Source organism: Tachypleus tridentatus, chromosome 6 (genome assembly GCF_004210375.1).
Source record: "Tachypleus tridentatus isolate NWPU-2018 chromosome 6, ASM421037v1, whole genome shotgun sequence".
Classification (NCBI taxonomy): Eukaryota; Metazoa; Arthropoda; class Merostomata; order Xiphosura; family Limulidae; genus Tachypleus; species Tachypleus tridentatus.
Genome location: NC_134830.1, coordinates 161,587,429 through 161,614,527, shown reverse-complemented (window position 1 = coordinate 161,614,527; position 27,099 = coordinate 161,587,429). Strand labels below are relative to the sequence as shown.

At 37.2% G+C, this 27,099-nt stretch overlaps 1 protein-coding gene across 9 annotated transcripts in view; it reads left to right on the top strand.

Moving 5' to 3' along the window:
- LOC143254306 (uncharacterized) overlaps nt 1-27,099 on the top strand; it is a 269,977-nt gene that overhangs the window by 98,212 nt on the left and 144,666 nt on the right. For 6 of the 9 annotated variants that reach the window (XM_076509269.1, XM_076509262.1, XM_076509263.1 and 3 more), the window contains one exon: nt 6,932-7,138. The exons of 1 other annotated variant lie outside the window; for it this stretch is intronic. In XM_076509269.1, coding sequence (XP_076365384.1) covers nt 7,052-7,138 — 87 coding nt within the window. In that variant the 5' untranslated portion in view covers nt 6,932-7,051. Of the gene's footprint in view, nt 1-5,602; nt 6,328-6,931; nt 7,139-27,099 lie in introns of those variants that run through there. 2 more of the 9 variants (XM_076509257.1, XM_076509258.1) reach the window with 2 other exon arrangements.

The window sequence follows — 27,099 nt, the reverse complement described above, 5'->3', positions numbered from 1 at the left end:
CTTTTTTTTAGCCGCGGCATAACGGCTCATAGAACGTCTCTGAGTTTTTTGTTATTTTATCAAATACAAATATTTTGGCTTATATCTCCGTTATTTCTTGACCAGAGTGAAATTTAATTACAGTTTTGGACTCAGAAGATCAAATTCTTTCATTTGGTGTGTTTGATCAACGTCCTATGTCCTGTAGATTAATTTATTCCAATTATGTTTAATGTAATTTCAATTTTAGGGTAGGCTGGTACAGGTCTTGATGGGCATTACAATCGAATTGGTTATGCGCGCGCCACACGCTTAATTTTGCTGGCGTACAAAAAATATATTAATAGCTAATAAAAAGAATGGAGGAGGTTTCATAGATTAATTTACTCTAGTCCTGTCTGAAAGAATATCATGTGCCATGGCTAATGAGGATTACCTCTTGTTCGGTGAAATAAAACACTTGTTACAAAACGATAATTTCTATTAGTGTGTAAACAAACAATCTGTACTTCAAACTGCTAAGCATATAAAGAGATCTGCACAAACTCGTTTAGAGAACCAAACAGACTCATATTTTTATGAAGATATTGTACAGATTATTTAACTAAGCCTAATTTAACAGATGCTCAAGTTGAAATCTAGGATGAGTGCCGACGGTAGAAAGTGTGCTGCATCCAAGATAAGCACTGTCATAAATTCTTAATCCTAAATATTAATGTATATATATATTTTTCCCCTTTGTTCTCATACGTTTCAGTAATCTTTAAAGTAGGCTTATTGGTAAACAGCTTGTTTTTTTTAAGAATTAAGCACCAAGCTACACAATAAGCTATCTGTGATCTTCCCATGATGGGTATCGAAACCTGGGTGCTAGTGGTGTGAGTCCGCAGACATACCGCTGTTCCACTTGGGATCTATAAAAATAATCGAAATATTTCCTCAACGCTTTATCAACATTTTGTTTTTCAACCAATGATATCGCCTCAGGGGTCGCCACCTAACAACCGAAACAGAAAATTCAAAACATAACTAAATAAAATTGTTTTTGCGGTTCCATATCATGTATATATTTTTTATGAGAATTAGTAATGAATGCATTTGATCAACGTTTCTATTTCGTCGTTCTTTCTTCCTCTGGATATACATATATATATATATATTGAGTTCTATCATTCGGGTTTGGGTTCGTTAGCCATAAATAATATGACACAAAAAGGTACAACAAGCAAATAATATATTTTAAATGTATCTCATAGCACTATTAAATGATTTGGATAATGCGTTATTAAATGTATTGCGTTGTATAGATTTTTCATATGTGTAATTGCTTTGGTTCTGTGTGTATCTTTTAAGATTACTTTGGTTCTATGTATATGTTTTTAATTACTTTGGTTCCATGTATATCTTTTTAATTACTTTGATTCCGTGTGTATTTTTTTAATTACTTTGGTTCCATGTGTATTTTTTTAATTACTTTGGTTCTACGTGTATCGTTTTAATTACTTTGGTTCCATGTGTATCGTTTTAAATACTTTGGTTCTATGTGTATCGTTTTAATTACTTTGGTTCCATGTGTATCTTTTTAATTACTTTGGTTCCATGTGTATCTTTTTAATTACTTTGGCTCCATGTGTATCTTTTTAATTATTTGGTTCTATGTGTATCTTTTTAATTACTTTGGTTCCATGTGTATCGTTTTAATTACTTTGGTTCCATGTGTATCTTTTTAACTATTTGGTTCTATGTGTATCTTTTTCATTACTTTGGTTCCGTGTGTATCTTTTTAATTACTTTGATTCCGTGTGTATTTTTTTAATTACTTTGGTTTCTATGTATTTTTTTAATTACTTTGGTTCTACGTGTATCGTTTTAATTACTTTGGTTCCATGTGTATTTTTTTAATTACTTTGGTTCTACGTGTATCGTTTTAATTACTTTGGTTCCATGTGTATCGTTTTAAATACTTTGGTTCTATGTGTATCTTTTTAATTACTTTGGTTCCATGTGTATCTTTTTAATTACTTTGGCTCCATGTGTATCTTTTTAATTACTTGGTTCTATGTGTATCTTTTTAATTACTTTGGTTCCATGTGTATCGTTTTAATTACTTTGGTTCCATGTGTATCTTTTTAATTACTTTGGTTCCATGTGTATCTTTTTAACTATTTGGTTCTATGTGTATCTTTTTCATTACTTTGGTTCCGTGTGTATCTTTTTCATTACTTTGGTTCCGTGTGTATCGTTTTAATTACTTTGGTTCCATGTGTATCTTTTTAATTACTTTGGCTCCATGTGTATCTTTTTAATTATTTTAGTTCCATGTATGCCTTTTTTTTTCATCCATCTTCTTCTATTGTTTCCAAAATAAAATTAATAAATAAATTTTCAAAATGGCACTTTTGTTTTTTTACTTATTCCAACGGTTATTGTTACTTAATGTTGTTACGTGTCGTTTAGTATTATTTTTATTTATCATTCTGTATAATTTGTTTCCTACTTAATTAGTTACCCCAACCGTTCTGGCTTTTTTGTTTATCACAGTTTTTACTTATTACACGTATTCCTTCTTTCCATCCAAAGACGATAGGTGGCGATAAACATTTAAACATTGCATTTAAACTTTTATATTTCTATATTATATTTTAACTTTACATTTAATAGTTTGGTTTCCTTTTCAATCAGACAGTACCACGTAAAACGCTATAGTGCTTTGCAAGTATTGTTATTTAAGCGCAACAGAATAACGGTGTATGGATATGAAGTGTTGTTTCCGGCACACTACTGTTAACATTATTGCCAGAAGTTACAATACTCCATTTTCAATTAAGTATGAAAAGTTCATGTTGAGGAAACCGGATTCATTGGTTGAAACAAAGCTAATATTGTGTCACCTCACACACTCCTGAGACAAGAAGCTCATCTCTGTATGGAACAATGTTTAATTTGTGACACATCTCAAACGTCTGTGGCAGAAAACCCATCTGTTAAACAATGTTTCATTTGTGTCACATCACAAACTTCTGAGGCAGAAAACCCATCTGTTAAACAATGTTTCATTTGTGTCACATCACAAACATCTGAGGCAGAAAACCCATCTGTTAAACAATGTTTCATTTGTGTCACATCACAAACTTCTGAGGCAGAAAACCCACCTGTTTAACAATGTTTCATTTGTGTCACATCACAAACATCTGAGACAGAAATCCCATCTGTTTAACAGTATTTCATTTGTGTCACATCACAACCTTCTGAGGCAGAAAACCCATCTGTTAAACAATGTTTCATTTGTGTCACATCACAAACTTCTGAGGCAGAAAACCCATCTGTGTAACAATGTTTCATTTGTGTCACATCACATTCTATTGAAACCTCAAGCTGATGTCTATCATCAGAAGTGTTCAGTTCTTAAGAAACACGTCTGATCTTTGTAACACGTTACTTCACAAAAGTGATATTGTTGTTTCAAGAAATTCTAAAATTTTATCTCTCGCTCTTTTTTTCTTTTATAAGTCAACACATACTTAATTGAAAGGTATAGAACGCATAACATATACAATTTAGCTTACGCTCCTGTTTAGTTAGAGAAAACATTTGAATTTTTGTTCTAACCGTATCTCGATGTTTACGATCTGTGTGTGGTTTAGCCATGTGGAAAATAACCTTCTTTTATTTTTACTCAGTGGTTTGATATCAGTTTCGTGTGGTAACAAAAGTGCCTCAAGTATCATGTACTTTAGTTGGGACACAAGTGTTCAACATATATATATATATACCTATTACATACATATATATATATCGTAATCCAGACGTAATTGTCGAACATCCATCTTCAGAATAAACTATAGATCCAAGACGTAATTTTGATTACAAACAAGGTCCACCTGATACCCATTCGTCCGTCCGTCTCTTCAGTAACGAATTCACCGTGACTGCTCTCAGGCTATGTTTTTTTCTACGCCGTTTCCAGTTCATTTTATTCACTGGATTTCACAACTTATTATCCTCCTTTATTTGATCAACTTATATCTTACCGCCATCTTTTGACAAACATGTTCAAAACGTTCTTTTATTTGTCTACGTTTCTGACCATCCACTCTGTTCGTACGTCCGTCTCTCAAGTTACTATAAGTTTCCTCATATACTTTTCTACTGGACAGCAATTTCTTCGTTGGTATGCTCTGTCACATTTTAAAAATGTAATAGGTAATTTTATAGGCAAGGCCAAAACCTTGACAGCTTTGACGCGCAACGTGGAATTAAAACATCATTAGTAGCTAAGTTTTTATATGTGAACAAGTTTCGAAACATCTACCGAGCAGCGTTGGAAAAATGTGTGCGTTTGAGTTCTTGGAAATAGAGGCCTCTTATTTACACATATGAATATTACACGTACTTTATATTCTCTGTAGATAGATTAAAATAATACGTTTTTGATCAGTTATTATATTTAATAAATATTATCTTTATTTATATGTAAATTCCTGCTAAAACTCATGTAAATGTGCATTTCTTTTAAGAGTTCAAAACGTCGCCAGAAATCCCCAATTAGCTACAGGTATACATGATGTTTGTTCGTCAGAAATCCCCAGCTAGCTATAGGTATACGCGATGTCTGTCCGTCAGAAATCCCCAGTTACGTATAGGTATACATGACGTTTGTTTTGTTGTTTTCGGGTTCTGACATTTATCGAACCGAGAAAAAAAACCAAAAACACATATTTATAAATAAGATGAAATTTCCTCCCAAATAAGATCGACAGGCACGTTTATGCATCTAGTGCTATCTTTTCATAGTTGTTTTTGTCTCTTTTCTTTCTTACTCAAAGTAACTCTTTAACTTTCCTTGTAATACTTTGATTAAAGTATTTGAGATATCACGCAACGACAAAACGCTATTGTCACAGAAGTTTCATAATGTTGCTTGTCCAAGCTTTTGGGAGTATGTTTTCTCACACGTAGTAATCTGAAGTTGAGGGTTTTATTTCTCACTGGGAGTGTATTTTTGAGATTTAATTTCACCTGACGACAGACGATACGTAAACATAACCGTAACGACAACATTCTAAGCTCAGGTGAAGCTGTGTGTGTGTGTGTGTGTGTAAGAAAGGGAAGGGAGAGGACAAGAGGGGGGGAGTATAGTTTGATTTTGTTTGTTTTGAATTTCGCGCAAAGCTACACGAGGACTATCTACGCTCGCCGTCCCTAATTCAGCAGTGTAAGACTACAGGGAAGGCAGCTAGTCAACACCCCCCACCGCCAACTCTTGGGCTACTCTTTTACCAGCGAATAGTGAGATTGACCATCACATGATAACGCCCACACGGCTGAAATGGCAAGCATGTTTGGTGTGACGGGAGTATAGGGAAAATAAATATTTACACGTGCTAAAAACTAACCAATCAGTTATCGTTACTTTGACAACTATCTTAAATAGTAATAACTCCAACTGTGTTTTGTTTATTAACTCGTCTGACGGTTGAATAAGTGAAGAAAATGGGAAGACGCTAGTATTGAATTAAAAAGCCCTCTGATAGGTAAAAGATGGTGAGGGGGTGTCAGTATTGTGTAGTAGGGCGGGGAAGGTGCTTCTGCATATTCGCACGTGATGTGGCCTGACAGTCTCAAGTGCAAGAGCGCAGAACGAGTGGTGGCGCTGCTCGACTGCTGTGTGTTACCTGAGTTGAATGTGGAGTTGCTCTTGCCAGAAAGGAGTTGAAAACTAGTTTAATAATAATAAAAAAAACGCCGTAGTTTACCGCGGGGCTCGCTAGATAGTCGGGCCCAGTTGGCGACTGCTCATGTAGAACTCACGCAGATGTCGCACGCGGGCAGCAGGCGGTTCTTGGCTGAGCCACGAGGCTAATCAGACTTGGAGTGAAGGATTGCATTGGCTCTAACCGTCAGAGCTCTCATCGTGACCAGCCAACTCACACTCGCGAGCCCTTAGCAGCGTTTTAAGACGTTGGTAGCTGATTGAGACTGCAGTATATGTTGTGTGGCACCGAGTGACGCTTTTTCTGTGGCGAGCCTCGCGCACAGGAACAGTAGAGTTCCACATCTTCCCTCATGCACATGCAGTCCTGTTTAGAACTTCACCATCCTGATGTAGGTTATACGAGGTGTCCGCGAACATCACCTCTCGCCGTGTCCATCAAGCAGGAGAACGGACTATTTGAAACTGGCTATCCACCCACTGCTGCCCTTGGGTCACCTCTCTCATCGGGCTCCAGTACAGGGTCAGGGAGTTTTTATGGTGGCCAACATTGCTATTTCTCGGGGAAAAACTTGGACTCCTTGAATACTGTCCCCAGGCTTGGAGTTCTGGGAAGTTCATCATCCATGTATTCGGTAATTTCTTATTATTTATTCATTTTTGTTTCGATCCTCGAATCTCCAGTCCCTTTCCGTTTCACGTATTACACCTCTTAATGACGTCAGTAATACTAGAATAGGCAGAGAATGGTGTAATGAAAAAACCCTTTGTTAGGGACCCATTACCCCTACTTGTTTCTCTCTCTTTCTCTTTTTTTTTAAGACAGCTTTAACTTGATACAAAGTTCTATGTTGCAGTAATCCACTAAACGGAAAACCAACACTGAGACAGTTTCAGTTTTACGTTGTACGTCGGTTTCCTTTAACTCGCTCATTTTAATCTTCTTATGGCTTGTTTTAAAATTACTCATTGTGTGTTCCGTGTATGTGTGTGTGTATATATATATATATATGATGTATATTTGATCATAGCATGTAATTAATTAGTCGTCCTTTAGAGTTTAGTGAATACTTATATTAGAATAAAATACCATATCAATAACTGCTTTATCTCATGACTTTTAACTTTCAACACTAACCTGTAGTCATGCGCCTTCAGTACGAAGGTTCGTTACAAATAGAATATAAGGGATGAACATTTGATTGGATTGGTTACGGTTTGTTTTATTCACCCAATTAGAAAGCAGCTCTGGTATGGACTCCTACTCCGGACACCTATGGTAAGTCAGCAGGGCTGTCTACGTCCTCCTCAGCTGCCCCTGTGCGCCCGGTGTCACCCTCGTCAGGCCTCGTGCACTGGATGTCCATGATGGCTGACCATGCTCACATGAATATGCCCGCGCACCCTTCGCCGCATGATGTTCACTATATGTGGAATGGAGTCGAGGTAGAGTTATCTTTAGAATATTACTAAGAATACAGCACTACGTTTAATTTGGGAGAAAAATCGATATATATGTATGTGTATCTTTCCTTTCGTATTCGGATATTTTGTTTCAAACTTTTTTACGTGTCAAAAAGCAGTGTCTAGCGCTTCGTGCGTTCAGATTACATATCCAAGTTTAGAGCAATGTACGTGTCCATTAGCAACAGTCTGGGTAATGTAAATAATATTTGTAAACTTGAGATCATGAATGAGCTAATGGTCAGAGCAAGCTTCTTTCTCATGTGATTTCAGGATAGCTTAACATTCCACTAACAACAACAAAAAAGTCATTAAACGAAGCACGAGCTTACTTTACAAGGGGGGGACGTCCCCTTCACGTTTTTATTAAGAGAGGATAAGTTCCAGTCAAATTACAACAACGGTGGTAATGAGTTATAACACATGCGTTCTTGAACAGCGTGTAAAAAACCATCCACTGTCTCCACGTGATCTGAGTTACATACACAGGTTGCTATATAATCAGAACGTGCTGAGAGACAGTGCATAGTCCACAGATTCTGTGTTTATCAACACATACCGTAGCTGTCGCTGTGCAAACAGGAGTATCCTGAAAGGCCACCTCTGCTGTGCACTTGAATAACCATATTTACAAAACAGCTTATTTTGAGACGTAGCAGTTGAAACACAGTAGATCAAGAGTATTTTTTGTATGAAAAATCTAACTTAGGAAAAGCTTTTTCAACATGTTTCTGTGTTTTCTGTCCTCTGGATTGAAAAAACGAATGCATAACTTTTCGATAATCGTGCTTTCGGAATTCAGTTGGATTAAACGGCGTGTTGTGAGACGGGTAATAGGAAATTTTTTACAGGATAAAAACTTATCCTAATTGTCCATTTAATATATCTAGACATATTACTATTTTGTAATAGTTTTGTTATAATTATATATCATTATATCAAGTTTTCTCTGATGGACACAAAAACGTGAATCGGTACAAACTTGACTTACAATACGTGACAGCGCACTCGTGTGTCAGAGAACAATGTGACCATGTTTTTTGTTTCTTTCAGTACAAAGCCACATTAGGCTATCTGCTATGTCCACCACCGATAATCGAAGCCTGGATTTTAGTTCTTTCGACCTCGTTTTATGACTGGCTATTTTACTGACTACATCTTCATTTCTGTTGTTTTTTTAAACTTCTGCTTGAGTAAACAACAATAAACGTTTTATTTTACAGTATGAGGTAACTGTGAAGTTGATATATTGTTTTCTCTATGAAAGTACACACCTCCAACGGCACAGTGGTATGTGTGTAGACTTATAACGTTAGGAACCGGGGTTCGATATCCGTGGTGAACAAAGCACAGATAGCCTATTGTGTAGCTTCGAGCTCAGTTTCAATAGCCCGACATGGCGGGATGGTTAGGGTGCTCGACTCGTAATATGAGGGTCGCAGATTCGAATCCCTGTCACACCAAATACGCTCGTCCTTACAGCCGTGAGAGCGTTAACAATGTGACTGTAAGTCCCACTATTCGTTTATAAAAGAGTAGCTCAAGTTTTGGCGGTGGATTGTGATGGCAAGCTGTCTTCCCTATAGTATTACACTGATGAATTATGGTCGCTAGCGTAGATAGCCCTCGTGTAGCTTTGCGCGAAATTGTAAAACAAACAAACTCAACTTAAAACAAACCATGTGAAAGAAGACCCAGTGGCAGAGTAGTAAGTCTAAAAACTTATGATGCTGAAAAGAAGGGTTCCAATACTCGTGTTGACCACAGCACAGATAGCGCATTTTGTGCTTAATAAGAAATAAACAAAAATCTATAAGAGCAACAACAAGAAAGTCTTCAAGGCCCCGGCATGACCATGTGGGTTAAGGCGTTCGACTCGTAATCTGAGGGTCGCGGGTTCGAATCCCCTTCGCACCAAACATGCTCGCCCTTTCAGCCGTTGAAGCGTTATAAAGTGAGGGTCAATATCACTATTCGTTGGTAAAATAGTAACTCAAGAGTTGGCGGTGGGTGGTGATGACTGGCTGCCTTCTCTCTAGTCTTACACTGCTAAATTAGGGACGGCTAGTGCCGATAGCCCTCGTGTAGTTTTGCGCGAAAGTCAAAAAACAAACAAACAAAGCCTTTAAATATAACTGCTCTTTTTTTTTTTAATAATCCGAATGAAATGAAATGATAATTCCGAGAGTTTCCAGTTTTTTTTCGTAACTCAAAGAAAGAAGACTTGAGTTGATTATATTCCAGCTTGCCGGCTTTCATCTTATTAATTTAAAATAACACGTCTCTCACTGATGTTTCTGTTATATCGTTTGACATTTATTTTTAAAACTGAATTTTCTTGGCAAGTGACTTCTCATCCAGCTGTTACTGGAACAGCTGCCATGGTAACTGTGTGAGTATTTCAGGCAGAGCAAACGTGTGGTGCAGCGACACTCGTCTATATTTCTTTGATGTACATACGTTTCTCGTCATTACAATAAGCCATCTGTAATACACCTGATATCCAAGTTTTCACCACAATAGCTGTAAGCATTATTAACCAGTGGTGTAAGTCTTTGTTTCGCTATAAATTAGAGCAGATGAATATTTGGAACTTGAACTGTACGTTATACGACACAGAGACCTGTAAGGTCCAGGCAGAACCATCCTTGCAACCAGAGAGAAGACAACACTTAAGGTCCAGGTAAAACCATCCTTACGACCAGAGAGAAGACAACACTTAAGGTCCAGACAGAACCATCCTTGTGACCAGACAGAAATCAATTAGTTATTAACATACACCACCTTCACGGGGATCCTTAATTCAATGGTCTTGTTACTGTTAAAATAGACCTACAGCTAAAAATGCGAGGAGTTTTAGCGAATTTTCACGGCTCGAGCCTTGAATCTTATAATCCGCATATCGGCAAACTAATAAACGAGGTCACGTCTAGTCCTTGTGCCTTAGAGAGTGAAAATAATCAGCGAAATAAGACCATATGCTCCTTATAACTGATAAACGCCTCGTGCATTTGTGTTTTGCTTTCGTTTTACATATTATAGATATTAATACGTTAAACTAGGTCGTCAACTGGATGCCGCCATTTTGGATTGAAAGCCGAATTAACCAAGATTTAACTTTATTATTGCAACATGTATATTGCATTCATAATGTATAATAACAAAAATTACGATCCTGGTATCGCTGAATTACGCAGGACAAGATTTTGTCTTCCTAACCTTCAAGTTGCCAACTTATTTTTGTTTCCATGCTCTACAGGCAGTCCAGTGCATTAGTAGTTGATAAAATACATTTAGTTTGTTTGTTTATTTTTGGAATTTCTTGCAAAGCTTGTTTGTTTGTTTGTTTGTTTTAGAATTTCGCACAAAGCTACTCGAGGGCTATCTGTGCTAGCCGTCCCTAATTTAGCAGTGTAAGGCTAGAGGGAAGGCAGCTAGTCATCACCACCCACCGCCAACTCTTGGGCTACTCTTTTACCAACGAATAGTGGGATTGACCGTCACATTATACGCCCCCACGGCTGGGAGGGAGAGCATGTTTAGCGCGACGCGGGCGCGAATCCGCGACCCTCGGATTACGAGTCGCACGCCTTACGCGCTTGGCCATGCCAGGACCTTCTTGCAAAGCTACACGAGGGCTGTCCCTAATCTTGTAGTGTAAGACTAGAGAGAAGACAGCTAGTCATCAGTACCCACCGACAACTTTTGGGCTATACTCTTTTACCAACGAATAGTGGAATTGACCGTCACATTATGACGCTCCCACGGCTGAAAGGGCGAGCATATTTGGTGCGACGGGGATTCGAACCCGCGACCCTCAGAGTACGAGTCGATCGCCTTGACCCACCTGGCCATGCCGGGCCAAAATACACCTAGAAACTTGGTGGTGTCAATAATTCTATGATTGATACAGGCTTGCTTCGCACTGTCCAATGGGCAGTAACATTTCTTTGGCTCTTTGTTGCGTAATTCTTGCTCGCATTTTATTTGAACCGTATTGACTGTGTAATAATTACTTTTTTATTTTATTTTTTTAAAATCATGGTTCAGTATATAAGAAACGACCAGGTACATATAAATATAGGCACAATAAATATTAAAACCGCACAGTATATTTGTGCTGATAGCTAGCTCATTGTGTAGTTTTTCTACTAAAAACAAAACAAACAACAGTTAAAGAACGAAATGAGAAGTCTTTAGAGTTTGTTTGTTGAAGAGCAAAGCCACACTGGGCGACCTGCTTTATTATTCTCATGGGATCGAACCACAAATTTTAGCGTTGTAAGTCTGTCAACTTACCACTGTTCCAGCGGGTGAGCGAAATTTCATAGGCACATTTTTTTGTTACACATAGAGACAAAAATGTTCAGCTGTCATCATAAGAACAATTTATAGATGTTGTCATTTTTAATAAGTTTAAGTGAATCTGTGCACAGTGTCGTCTGTGATGTGGCCATAACAATCACACGGTGTAATAGAACGTTCGTCAAAATTCGATACGTTTTCTACTGGTGCATATCACACAGCCCGCATGTAAATAAAGATTAAAACACACCGTTTCGTCGCTTCTTTTGAGCCCTAGAAGTGGTTTATTTAATGAAATATATTTGAAAGTTTCCGTTACAAGGCCTGTCAGTACGACGTTTGGTGGTAGACCAGAGCATCTGAGAGGAAGTTAACGATTGAACGTTCGGAGTAATGGGATGTCGGCTGACGATGCTCGGTGCTGATAAGCGCATACTCTTTGTACGAAGCGATTTGATTAGGACTGTCGGTGTTTATTTTCTGTACGTAATACGTTATAACCTACCTTGTTCTGTGCCCAATTGTGTCGTTAAACGTACAAAATTGTTTTCGGCTTATTAGCTTCATTCGAATCATTTCACCTCGATATACAAAGACATGATTACAAGGACACGCGCCGTTACAAGTTTAGCCGTATGTCAACAAATATTTTACATGAGAGCATTTATCAATGTTTCCATTTCTTCTCGACTTAGTTATGGACGCCAGTTGTCTTGCGCTGAGAACACGTGACTTCGTAGTTCGAAGTTCCTAAATACAGCAGTTCGTCGTCGAATGTTCATAAGAAATTATGCAAACCATTCTAAACGCCGATGGCAAACAGTCTCAAGTTGAGTAGGTCACAATATCTGTTTGCTATCGTAACATTTCCCACAGTTCGAATTTCATCACCGAATACGCTCGCCCTTTCGGCCATTGAGGCATTATAATGAGACCATTAATTCTACTTTTTTTTTTGGAAAAAATTGCCTTCGAATAGTTATGTGCGGAATTCGACAAGAACACGAACAAACCATTTCTTAAAATCCACTACTTCTCCAAACTACTTCGCTCGCTTGGACACAATTAAGACCAGCTACGAGACAAAATGAACAAGGCACCAAACAAGCCTTCGGCAGGCTTCAACGTTGCAGGCTATGCACAAGAGAATGATACTTTACACCACAAACTGCATTCCACTGTTTGGTTCAAGCCACTTCTCTGTTCTCATCCAAAAAAATTCGTTTCTGTGAGCCCTCACCAAAACTCTATTCGAACAAACACCTTTTCTTAAATAGAACTATCACGTGGCCAAGCGTGTTAAGGTTCGAATCCCGGTCCACCAAACATTCTCGCCCTCCCAGCCGTGGGGGCGTTATAATGTTACGGGCAATCCCACTATTTGTTGGTAAAAAGAGTAGCCCAAGAGTTGGCGGTGGGTGGTGATGACTTGCTGCCTTCCCTTTAGTCTTACACTGCTAAATTAGGGACGGCTAGCGCAGATAGCCCTCGTGTAGCTTTGCGCGAAATTCAAAAACAAAGAAACCTTTACCTAATATAAAGCACCGGACGTGGTTCAGGAAAATTAATATATATTTTATTCCCCATCATTAGAAGTATGTAACGCAAGTCTAGTAAAAGAGCAAAACATTAACGTATCGTTAACGAAATCTGACCACCAATAACCACATTGGCTTAGGACGGTATTCGGTTTAACCAACTACAAAATAAACCTTTAATTTTTCTTCCCTCCGTAACTAAATGTTGCAGAATTTCGAATATCCCTATTTTTTAAACTACTAACAGCAAGAGTGACACTTAATAACTACATTAAAAAAACATAGCAGCATTAATGTCTTTTGTTTACGGAAAACAAACTGCCATCTAGAACAGTACGACCTTATTACGTGACGCATAATTTACACAGTTCCACACGCGTGGTGTTTAGGCCTCCTTCAAAGCCTATACAGAGCAACGATTAAAAAAACACTTCGTTTCTGAACAAGAAAATGGTTAAGAACATCGTTTGCATATTAAGTGGATAATACATACTTCTCGAACGTCGGAATGACTTTTATATGGAAGCCCTGCTATGTCGAACAAGAAGTAGTAATCTGATAAACGTTCTCTGGTTCTTAAAAACTATATACACGAATACGTTTAATAAATTTTAAAACGTGTACAGTTTTGTTATTACGTTTTCATCCAATATTCTGTATTATATATGAATTTCTCCACTGTTTTTTGTTTTTTTTTTAGTATTTTTGGACTCGTATTAATAACAAAGTAACGTAAATTGGGTAATGGATGGAGTGTGACCTATAATATCTATAAAATAAAGAATGGTATTAAGTTTTGATATTAATATCTATACATTAATAGTAATTACCTTTGTAGGGGACGTCAACCAAAGTGCGTTTAAAATAGTTAACAATTACAGTACAATATTCGCAGTGTAGACTATACTACACGCACCACTATCCATTTACACAATTCTGACCCCTTACCACAGTGGCACAGCGGTATGTCTGTGCACTTACGACGCTAGAAACTAGGTTTCAATACCCGCGGTGGGCAAAGCACAGATAGCCCATTGTGAAGCTTTATATGGATAATTTCAAACCGTCTTCACAGCTCTACGATGATTTAAATATTCTGTCTCATATCACGTGATAATTCTCGTTTCGTTTCGTTTTTTTTGAAATTCGCGCAAAGCTACACGAGGGCTATCTGCGCTAGCCGTCCCTAATTTAGCAGTGTAAGACTAAAGGGAAGGCAGCAAGTCATCACCACCCACCGCCAACTCTTGGGCTACTCTTTTTACCAACAAATAGTGGGATTGACCGTAACATTATAACGCCCCCACGGCTGGGAGGGCGAGAATGTTTGGTGGACCGGGATTCGAACCCGCGACCCTCGGATTACGAGCCGAACGCCTTAACCCACCTGGCCATGCCGGGCCAGACTCGCAATCAGAGGGTCGCGGGTTCGAATCCTCATTACAAACACATGCTCGCCCTCTCATCTGTGGGTGGCGTTATAATGTGACGGTCAATCCCACAATTCGTTGGGAAAAAGTAGCCCAAGAGTTGGCGGTGGGTGGTGATAACTAGCCGTCTTCCCTCTCGTCTCACACTGCTAAATTAGGTACGGCTAGCGCAGATAGCCCTCGAGTAACTTTGCACTAAATTCAAAACAAACCAAATCCAATCGTATTTATTAATTCGTCATAAAACTTGTACGTACAAAATTTATCTTTAGGAAGTTATACAGTCTGAACTTTACTAATATACGTGTTAGAATACGTTCGTATTTACTACTTCGAATTTGTCGAAATCCTTGGATAACATAAAAAAAATATATTTTTATACAGGTATATACATTTAAAGAATGCGCAACATGTGAGATTCTTAAAGAGTTGTAAGGGGTTTGATATATAAAATATACTTTTAAGAATAGGTTTGTTTGTTTGTTTGTTTGTTTGTTTGTTTATTCAAGTTTCGCGCAAAGCTACAATAAGGCCATCTGCGTCAGCCGTCCCTAACTTAATCGTGAAAGACCAGTGAGAAGGCGGCTGCCGCCAGCTCTTAGGTTACTCTTTTACCAACAAATAATGGTATTGACCACAGGATTACAACGCCCTCACGGCTGAAAAGGCGAGTATATTTAGTGATACTTAGATTCGATTCCGCAAATCAAGAACCCTAACCACTTGGTCATGCTGGGCTTAAAAATTGGAGTTGTACTTTCACATTTTTTGGAGCGAAAAAGAACAGACCGTGAAGATATCCCCAAATCGTTTGATTGGCAAACGGAACAACAATTGAAAAGGAAAAACTAATCAGATTATTTAGAAATATTAGCTTCTTTACACATAATTTTTAATTTTCGGGGCTGGGACTTAACAAACGCGTGGCTCCTCTTCAGGGCAACATAAAACTTGCATAAATCAGGGTTTTAATTATTTTATCGACATAAAATAGTCCTTAAAAACTTTTACTGCCGCAATAAAAATGCTTTATTGGCATGTGAGAGTAATAATTTAAATGCATTTTAAACATTTTATGGGCACAATTAATACGTTTTATTACATAATTCAATTATTTTATTGTCATAATTTGGTCACAATTAATTTATTTTGTTGGGATAATATAATCATAATTATAATGTCTGATTAACATAATTAAATGTCTTATTGCCATAGCAAATTGATAATTAAAAGCCCAGTGGGTAAAACATAGATGGTCCCATCGTGTAAGGCCCGGCATGGCCAGGTGGGTTAAGGCGTGCGACTCGTAATCTGAAGGTCGCCTTTTCAGCCGTGGGGGCGTTATATGTGACGGTCAATCCCACTATTCGTTGGTGAAAGAGTGGCCCAAGAGTTGGCGGTGGGTGGTGATGACTAGTTGCCTTCTCTCTAGTCTTACACTGCTAAATTAGGGACGGCTAGCGCAGATAGCCCTCGAGTAGCTTTGCGCGAAATTAAAAAAAACAAACAAACAAACAAACAAACCCATCGTATAGCTTTGTGCGGAACTGACAAATGTGTTGTTGTCGCAATTCTTAGCAAATAAAAATGTATTATCGACATAATTCGTCATAATTGTAACAGCATTATAACATCAGGCCAAACTGTATCTGATAAAGCGCTAAAAAAGACAAGGGTTTTATTGTTACGATTTTAAAACTATTTCTTGTTTATTATTCTTCGACAGCCAACTGTTGTGGTGTATGAAATGTCGATTTAGGTCATACTGACTAGGAAGTTTAAGTTTTTATCGAGTCCAGCTAAAGGAAAATACTACCCCCCTCGATGGCCCAGGGATAAAGTTGAGAGCTTATAAATACGAGGGTTCAATCCCTTCGGTGACAAAACACAGATAGCTCCCTGTGCAGCTTTCCGATTAAAAACAGCGAATACACGGTAGCCAATTAATGGTAATTAATGGTAATTACCACAGGCACTTTACAAACAACATAAATAAGTCGGTAAAACCTATAGTGGAATGACTGCTCTTTCACCGGGACTTACAATGCGCACCTTACTGAGCAGTCGCCTCCTTGTACAAAATTCTGATAAGCATACAGACTACATACTCGATGTATTTAAAGTTGCATTATTTTGCTACTTAACCGGCGAGATCAGAAACTGTTAGGTTCAGCCAAGACTAGGACCAAACAGCATATCTTGGGTTGTATCTAAGACCTTTGGGTCCGCAGCCCTGCGCGCTAACTCCAAAACGAGAACCGACTCTACCGAAGAGTAATTTTAATGAAGTGAGTGAATATGTTGATTTGATGATATTTTGCTAACTCTATTTTTAACGTCATAACCAGAATGTTAAGCCTTTTTGTGAATTTTAATTTTAGCCAATTAAAAAAAAATCCTTTTATTTTGCAATGGTGTTTAACACGATAACCAATGAAATTTTATTATTTTATAAACAGTGTACCTGAGAAAAAAAACAGCAATTCTTTGTAATAAAACTCTTTCAAATTGATCATTACCTGGCGTCTGGTTTTTAAGTTACTAATAGGAAAAAATTTCTAATGACCCGAAACCTGCAACATCGTTTCTTGTTTTATATGTGTGTGTGTGTGTGTAGTTTACAAAAATGGTAATAATGAAATAATCTGTAAGTTAAATCTTGCAGTCCACTTATACTTACTGTTGGGGTTTATGGCCTGTAAAGTTACTTACAGTCAAGGTCCATTACGTACACTCGTTAGACTACGGAAACAACTCTATTAATATCCTTGTTATTGCATCGTTATGTAACAAGCAGGTGCTATGAAAGGTTGTTTAAAGTTGTACAAGTACATAAACATATGATTGTTTCAAGAATGTATTTTAGTAAAAATTTGATTGTTAGGCTAAAAGAATTTATTGGTTGAAATATGTCATTTATGTTTGAATTTTTTTTACAAACCTGAACTGGACGTGTTTTAATGGTTCGCGTTCCAAAAAACGCCCTCCGCACTTCAGGTTCGTAATAGCAGCAGACAAGCTACGACCAAAGCACATTACTAGATCAGATACGAGTACGCCAAGAGTTGGCGGTGGGTGCTGCTGGTTGGCTAGCCAAACAAGTGAAGTCAGGAAATATCTTTATATATGCTTACACACCCTCAATTATGACATTTTGGTAAAATTAATTAATAATTCCTTCTTCAACGATTTCAGGCATCACGTGCACACAGACACTGAAATACTTAACGTTAAATGGATTAAGAACTCTGAGTCATTATTCAACACAATAATGCCAGTTTTTATCAAATCTTAAGGTATTTAATACAGTTTTTTTTCCTCTCGTTGTGTCGGTTTCTTTTTTTCATCGCGAGCACTTGTGGGATTTTAATGTAGAGTGTAAGGTGTTTCAAAATGTAAAATAAGCCCATTTATTAAGATTCCTAATTAACATACGATTCGACCATTCACTGTGACATAAAAATCTAAAAGATTATTAAAGATGAGTTGTTCTAATGCAGCTCATTGTTCCAAGAGTATTATATGCAAATGATTCATAAATGTCCAGAGATGAGAAGGAAAAACAACAGAGCAACCAGATTGAAATCTGATCATTGTACTAGCCAAGTAAAACTTATAAGGCTACCGTTAAGCTCTTCGAACCAATAATAGAAATGTGATAATACTTATGTGTTTAATTGTTATATTATCATCTGGAAAACTTTTATCCATCAGAATGGAAATGCAACTTTGTGTAGTGGATATGATTAACAGAAAGGTTCAGGTGCATGCTGGATTTTATTCCTTCACTTAAAGGAATCAAAATAATCCAGTTTCTGATAAGACAGCTTTACCCACACCATTACACTACCTCCAACAAGTTGCAGTTATTACTGTTCATATTTTGTCCCTTAAGAGTCACTGAAGCTGCGTTTTCCTGTATGGATCTTAGATAAGCAGTTTGCTCGGTTTCTACCATGTAATAGTTGTTGTTTCTTATTATAATATCCTTCGCATGGTATTTTTCGAGATTGTTAGCATTGCTTTAAAAATTGTTAATTGGAGACACAGCTTAAAGTCTACTGCCCTTTATTAATCTCTCTAGCCATCTTTTCCATCAGTCACTCGCCAACACTTGATAGACACTATTTTTCCGAACAGCAGATACATTTCCATGTTATTTCCACAGTTTTTGGTAGAAGACGTTTTTCAGTTTAGTAACAGATATTGGCTTTAACGGTTATACTCCGACTGGACAGACACCAACAATCATACCCCCTTTGAGAGTCGAATATATCATTGCTCTTTTATCCATTTACTTGTTGATTTGTTACGATATAACTAACTGCTTCTTAGCTTTTTTCCTTGTATTCAGAATATTCAACATCTGTCAACTGTAAGGTTTCAGCCTTTCAGATAATGTTTAGTCTGTTTTCCAAACAAAATCATCAAATGTTCTCCTTACTACTCTAATATCACACCCATAGCAACTGAGTAAAATGTTACAGAAGGATGTTTATTTTTGAGTGCTATGTGAGATTGACAGTGCTAAAGACGAACAAAAATTGGCTTACGAATTGTTACGAAAAAAAATTAAAATCTCTCATCATAGCACAAAATTTTCCCATTAATACAACAACTGAACAACAACTTAATTATTCCAAAGACTATCTTCAATTCTATTTCGTTTTTTCAAATTATGTCGTAAACGTTAATAAGCTATTGGCATTATTTGTGTATGATTATCCTTTAGGAATGCCTCTAAATGTAATAATTTCTCAAAACGTGATAACCTGATGTTGTTGTTGGTGGTGGTGGGGGGGGTAATGAGTGATTGTGAACCTTGGATCACTGCAGCAGATGAATCAAGTCAGTAAAAGAAATAGAAAAGAAAACTCTGAGTTGGATGCAGTGTTGAGTAGAAAAAGTTGTTGTTTTTTATAGCGATCTCTGTCTCTTAAGGCGTGACTGTACTTAAAGTTATTAATAGAAAACCTACTTTAACGTGTGAAACGAATCCTACGGTGCTCTATGTACACGTAATTTGTTGTAGAATTTAACATCGTTTTTATTAGACTGAATAAAAACAAAATTTTAATGTGCATTATTGTATTCTTCAAGAGATGGGAACAGAATAGTAAAACAACTAAATCTCTAAAGTGTAGCAATCGGTCTTTTTGTTATTAAGCGCCAATCTACGGGTATCTAAACTCGTTTCAGAGGAATCAGAATTATTTAATAATTTATTCATATCAAAAGTGTCCTCCCAGCTCATAAGCCTGCTTCTCCATAAGCTTGATAGCTTATAACTCCAACTTTCTGTGTTCTATCTCTGTGGTGTGCAGAGCTTAACAATTCTGTGGTTTCGTTTGTTTCGAATTTCGAGCAAAGCTACACGAGGGCTATCTGCGCTAGCCGTACCCAATTTAGCAATGTGAGACGAGAGGAAAGACGGCTAGTCATCACCACCCACCGCCAACCCTTGGGCTACTCTTTTACCAACGAATAGTGGGATTGGCCGTCACATTATAACGCCCCCGCGGCTGAAAGGGCGAGCATATTTGGTGCGACGGGGATTCGAACCCGCGACCCTCGGATTAAGAGTCGAGTACCTTAACCACCCGGCCATGCCGGGCCCACAATTCTATGAAGGTTATAAATACCTACTTCCTGTATTTTATTAATGAAAACTAAAGACACTTTCTTGAAGCATTAAGACGTTCCTAACATGCATTTTCTATAGTTTATTATCTGTGTTTAATGTTTTCCTGAAAAATAACCGTTACACGTTTAGTTACCGTATTATATAATATAAAAATTACACTTTTCTTCATTGAATTAATTGGTAGGTTTATGGCTAAAAGAGAGATATTGCTAATTTAATCGATTTAGGCTTAGTGATTCATCGTCACTTGAGATATAGCCCATTGTTACATTATTTGTTTTACCAGTTTAACAAATGTTCTGGTTTTATAGACTTATATTTAGAGTATTTGATCTTCTGTTTTAAATCATAAATAGTTGTTGGTTTGCAAGATTCATAAATATACAAAAAGGACTGAATACATTATTTAAAACGACATAAGACAAGAAAATCGATTGGTTACGTGACGATCATAAAGTCGATAAAATAGCGTAGTGGAAAGGCATGTATCATAACTACATTGTACATTATTACACTGTTTGTGTGAGTATTATGACGTCACTGCAAATCGATCGTTTTTGTGGAGGATATGCAGAAGTAATTTTCGACCGAAAATATACAAACATATGTATACATTTAGACCATAAAAATGTGTTTGAATCCTAGATTTAGAATTTTGAAAAGGAGTGTATCCTTTGCACTTAATTACATTTGAAACAAAGGAATATGAATCAGCTTGGAGTACCAGGATCATTTAAAAATCGTAACCTATACGTAGTAAGTAAACTACGGTATCTTTTAAAAAAGTAAAAACTTACAAAGATAAAGGTCAGTGAAAAAAGTCTTCAACATGCCCGATGCAACAACACCCATATATCAAGCAGGATCTCCATCTGGGAAAGCGACACATGTCACATGTACAGATGTTAGTTCCATGACATATCCCTTTAACCGCTGCACAATCCAAGCAGCTGGAAGATGAATCAGATATTCATTCTATTCCATAGGGAAACACACCAGCAACGTCATATATAGATTTCTGAGTGATCTCGCCTTTAAAATTTGCGGTAGAAAACCAAATAAATTTGACGGATCCTGAAAAGCATGAAGGAAGAAGTGTAGTGCTTTTCACATTACAGCCTTATAACACAGCCTTTAACTGCAGGACTATTTTCAGGCGCACGTCTATTAAACAGTGCACAGCTAAACGCGATGACTTAGACTGTAATAATGCAATAATGCTCTAAGTTCTCCATAACATAACGTACAATATCTCTCTGGATACTGTTTAGAAGCATTAAAGTAATGGAAGTTTGTCGAAACAGGTATTGATCCTGTAATAGAATACAATAAACTGAAAATATTGTTTCACTAGGATAGCTGAAATACCAACAACTAAAATTCTAATAATATTTCTCCATAAATTCGTGATACTTTTGTTTACGAAACTTGAATCTGAAGTGTTCTGTAAAGGAAACAACAACAACAACAAACTGCTTTATGTTTAAAAAATTAGTGACAATTTCATTAGTAATGTAATGAAATGTGAATCTCTGTATCAACTTTAATATTCGAAGTCATACAACCTTATAAGAACTAGTGAGTTAGAGTAAAGAGCAATATTTAGTAATGCGTCAATCACACTATATTTGATTGTATTCAGTGCCGATGAGGACTCTTGTCCAATACCAAGGCTCATTAGACTTAAGCACAGCGCTATTTATATCATTAAATGCTCGAAAAACAATTGCATTGTGCATTGGAATGAGTTTATGAACAACAAGCGTTATCAATATCAGTTAATTCATTGCACACGAAAATTATGTTAATTTGTTTGCGGGCTGAAAAGGCTTAAACCTGAGGTTACATTTCCTGCGACTTTAAAACAGACAAACAAGATAATCAGAATACGTTTAACTTTTATCTTATGTATTAACTAGTAACATTACATACGTCCCAGCATGGCCAGATGGTTAGGGGGCGCTCGACTCGTAATCTGAGGGTCGCGGGTTCGAATTCCCGTCGCAGCAGACATACTCGCCCCTTCAGCCGTGGGGGCTTTATTATGTGACGGTAAACCCCACTATTCGTTGGTTAAAGAGTAGCCCAAGAGTTAGCGATGGGTGGTGATGACTAACTGCCTTCCCTCTAGTCTCTCTAGTCTTACTCTGCCAAATTAGGGACGGCTAGCGCAGACAGCTATCGTGTAGCTTTGCGCGAAAATCAAAAACAAACAGACAGACATTACAAACTTCTGGTAATTTCGTTTTAAGTTGACATATGGTTCTGATGTATCTACTTTGCAAACGTTGGGTCACAAGTTCTTCACTATAATATTTCCAACTTAAATAATCACCATAATGATTAAGCAACACTCCCCTGAACTTGTGTTAAGAGTGGGATAATGGTTAACATGGCGAATTGTTGGCCCAAGGTTCGTGGTTCGCATCGTTACTGCAAAATCGTACTCTCTTTGGGGACGTAACTGCGCCATAAGAGTGACAGTCAACTCCCGCTATTCGATTTTGTTTGTTTGTAGTTAAATACAAAGCTACACAGAGGGTTATCTGTGCTCTTCCAACTACGGGTATCGAAATCCGGTTTCTAGAGTTGTAAGTCCACATACATACCGCTGTGCCACTGGTGGGCCCCAAGTATTGGTAAATATGACTATCTTCCTTCTCTCTAGTCTATCAGTTAAAAATTATGGAGCTAGCCCAGATAGCCCTCAGGTAGCTTAGCGGAAACATTCTAAACAGGCCAAAACCATAGTGATCAGTGACCATTTGGAAGGGTTTGATTTGTTTTGAAGTTCGCGCAAAGCTACACAAGGGTTATCTGCGCTAGCCGTCCCTAATTTAGCAGTGTAAAACTAGAGGGAAAGCAGTTAGTCATCACCACACACCGCCAACTCTTGGGCTACTCTTATCAACGAATAATGGGTTTGCCGGTCACATTATAACGCCCCCACAGCTGAAAGGGCGAGCATGTGTGGTGTGACGGGAATTCAAACCCGCAACCCTCATATTACGAGTCGAAAGCCTTAACCAACTGACCATGTTTGTCTCCATCTGGACAGAGTCTCTCGTATTAGCCAAGTAATCATTTCTCTTCTGAAAGATTCATTGCAAAAGTAACTCGGGCTATTTCTGGGGCTAGTTACGTGCCCCAATATCTAACACCGTTATTATTATGAGAGTATAAACCGAAAATACTCTTGGGCACAGTGAGATTTTCTGAAGTTACACCCCTAGTGTCATTTCCAGAAATTAGTAAACGACTATTTTCCTTTTTCTTTTCTTTTTTCATGTAATGAAAATAATACGCCCGCGTTTGATTCTGATTTTATAACCACCAGATACTGCAGCACAGTTTGCAAAATACTTAGAATGTCGTCACGTTCTAAAACAAACTTTAAAACGCGGATAAGCGAGCATTTTCGCATATTCGTCCTGCAGGCTGTACATCTTATATTTACCGGATACTGAAATTACAAATTATACACAATCTGAGTGTATTATACTGCTAGGTTATATGTCTGTACATTTTTACTGGATGCGTGCTTTCTAGTAGACCGTTGACTCATTTTCAGTTTATTTTTATCTTGATGTTCATAACGTTTACAATTTGTGGAAATAATTCTTCAGTATCTCGACATTTTTCCTCGTAGGTGGTGCCATCTGTTTGCAAATTTTGAATAAAAGATTTCTATTCTTATCTGATACAAAAAATGTCCAGGTTTCTGAGCCTTGCACTTATTAATAATTCTTTATGTTCACATCATTTTACGTGAAATAGAGTCTAAGAAACTCTGTGTTGTGTGTTCAGATCAGTAAGGATGGATAAGTACGTTTGCTTATCTAAGCGCTTTTCTTTGTGCGTTTATGTTGTACCTCGCACTCGAATATAAGAGTGGGTTGGAGGGCGACTTAACATTAAAAACTAGAGAAGTTGTGTGGGTGGGAAGGTTAGTGTACATTCAAACCATAAATATGTTGGTCTGTAAAGCTAACAGTCACATGTTAGCTTACTTTGAAACGTATCGAAACTTGATCTAACTTGCATTTTTACACATGATGAGCATTGTTCCTCTTCTCCAAATGCATCTGAAGTTAACAATTATTAACATGTTAAAACATATGAATGCCGTTTCCTAACACATTGTATGGATACAGCTGGACGCTACGTCGGTACGCAAAGCGTATTAATTACGAGCTTTCCGTTTGTTTTGTCTTTTTTGTTCCGCAAAAACCAAACAATCTACAATACTTTCTCTTTTTATCCCCTAATAAAAGTGCGTGCATTTCCTTGCAATAATCTACTAGAAAGGGGATCGAAGGCTGTTTGAAATAATCACCTGGTGTGTTGTCTGTCAGTCAGTAGACACTAAAATTACATTATATAAGCGATTAACGTTGCAATTTGTACTGTCAAATGTGCGCATGCAATGAATTACGAGAAAAAAAATGCTTTCTGTAGACTACAACACAGCATGTTGTTGTTTGCTGTTTTTTTTTTAATTTCGCGCAAAGTTACAAGACAGCTATCTACGCTAGTCATCCCTAATTTGGCAAGGCAGCTAATCATCACCACCAACTCCAAACTCTTGGGCTACTCTTTTACTAACGAATAATGGGATTGACCGTCACGTTATAATGCAGTTGAAAGGGCGAACACGTTTGGTGCAAGGGGATTTAAACCTGCGACTCTCAGATTACAAGTCGAGCGCTTTAACCATCTGACCATGTCGAGCACAACACAGCATACATACGAACTTGAAACAGAACATTTACTGGGAATCTGGTGGAAGAATACACTGTCTTTATTACATTTTTTATTTGAGCTGCTTGTATTAAAGTCGAAAATTTTTACGAGTCAGGCAAACTGCAATCAAGGCGTTTGGAACAATTTAAGCTAGCACCTGTCTACCTATTGGCCTTGTCCGTGTTATTCCGTGATATTTTATAGTGCATGGGCTTTTGTTCTTTTTAAACACAACACTTTACAACTACACATTTATTAAAATCATATCTATATAACACATAACACACTCATTATCATATTTATGTAACACATAACACAATTGTTTAAAATATGTATATATAATAAATAACACACTTGTTAAAATCGTATTTATATAACACATAACACACTTGTTAAAATCATAACTATACAAAACATTTGTTAAAATAGTGTCTATATAGCACGCGAAATACATCTATGTAACAAATAACACTTGTTTAAAATATGTATATATAATAACTAACACACTTGTTAAAATCGTATTTATATAACACATAACACACTTGTTAAAATCATAACTATACAAAACATTTGTTAAAATAGTGTCTATATAGCACGCGAAACACTTGTTTAAATCACATCTATGTAACAAATAACACTTGTTTAAAATATGTATATATAATAAATAACACACTTGTTAAAATCGTAGCTACGTAACACATATTACGCATTCCTTAAAATCATATCTATATAACACATAAAACACTTTTTAAAATCATATCTATATAACACATGACATACTTGTTAAAATCTTATCTATTTCTAAAGTCATTCTTTCTTAATCTCTATAAACTTGCTAGTGTTATTTTGAGAATGCTGTTTTTAGTTTAGTTATTTAATAACACCTAACGAAGTGGAAGTTGAAAATATTTCTACTGAATTTCTTTGTTTTATATGGCATGTGTGGAGGTATTTATTTATTATGTTAGTTTAAGAAGGAAGACTGTTGTCAAATTTCGGTCTGACTTGACGTAAAATCACAGTTATATCTGATGTACATGTGCCGAAGTCCTTGTAGAGAATCACAGACAAGGACCAGAATTATGTGTGTGTTCTTTATTACAACTGACACAGCAGACAAGGACCAGAATTATGTGTGTGTTCTTTATTACAACTGACACAGAAGACAAGGACCAGAATTATGTGTGTGTTCTTTATTACAACTGACACAGAAGACAAGGACCAGAATTATGTGTGTGTTCTTTATTACAACTGACATAGCGGGCAAGGACTAGAATTATGTGTCTGTTCTCTGTTACAACTGGCACAGGTGACAAGGACCAGAATTATGTGCGTATTGTATGTTGTAACTGGCAATGCAGAAAAGGACCACAATATGTGCGTGTTCTGTATTGTAACCGACGGAGCAGACAAGGACTAGAATATGTGTGTCCGTTATTACAACTGGCATAGCAGACAAGGACTAGAATATGTGTCCTTTATTGTAACTGATTTTGCATATAAAGATAGTAACCTCCTGCTGGACTCCTTCATTGTAGTAGTAATTCAAATGTAACTTAAAAAGTTGTCATTTTGATTGTTAGTTTATTAACACCCATTTATTTACCACCTGAGGTTTTCTGAGAAGCATTTTGGGGCGTGGGTGACGAGCCATGTGTAAGAGCTCTGGATGTCGAAGCTGGTCTGGGTCTGACTCCACGCGATACCACAGGATATTCCCTAATCATAAAGCTTGTGGGTGCGTTATAAAGGTGAAAGTCAAATGATAGAGCGCTGTCAGTTTGCTGGTTTTCCGTTAAGTGCAAAATACAAGTATTTTGATACCTGGCATTTTCAATCTTATGCAATATGTGGACTTAAAAAGGCCACGTCAGAGTCTCAAAGTTTGAGACAGTCGTCCATTATTTAGAACTGTTAACCAGCGAGTGCAACCAGCAGGTTGTACCCTCTGCTTACACGACCAGTCTCAAACGTCTGGTGTGATTAGCGGTCACTTTTTTTTAACCCTTCTACAACTAAAAGTACGAATAGTATCCTGTGGCTCGTCAGAGAATTAAACCTTCGACCTTCTCATACGCAGCCCGACTCGGTAATATCTAAACAACTTCAGCCCTTCAAGCATTATCACACAACAAATTACATAATAAAGTATGATAAGTCCACATTTAATTATTGAAAAAATTACCAAATTCCTTAAGTGGAGAATGGTGTTGCTTGTCTATCACAGCTGATGCACTAAGAGCTATATACACTTTGTGAGAACACTAAGGTCTCAAGTGAACG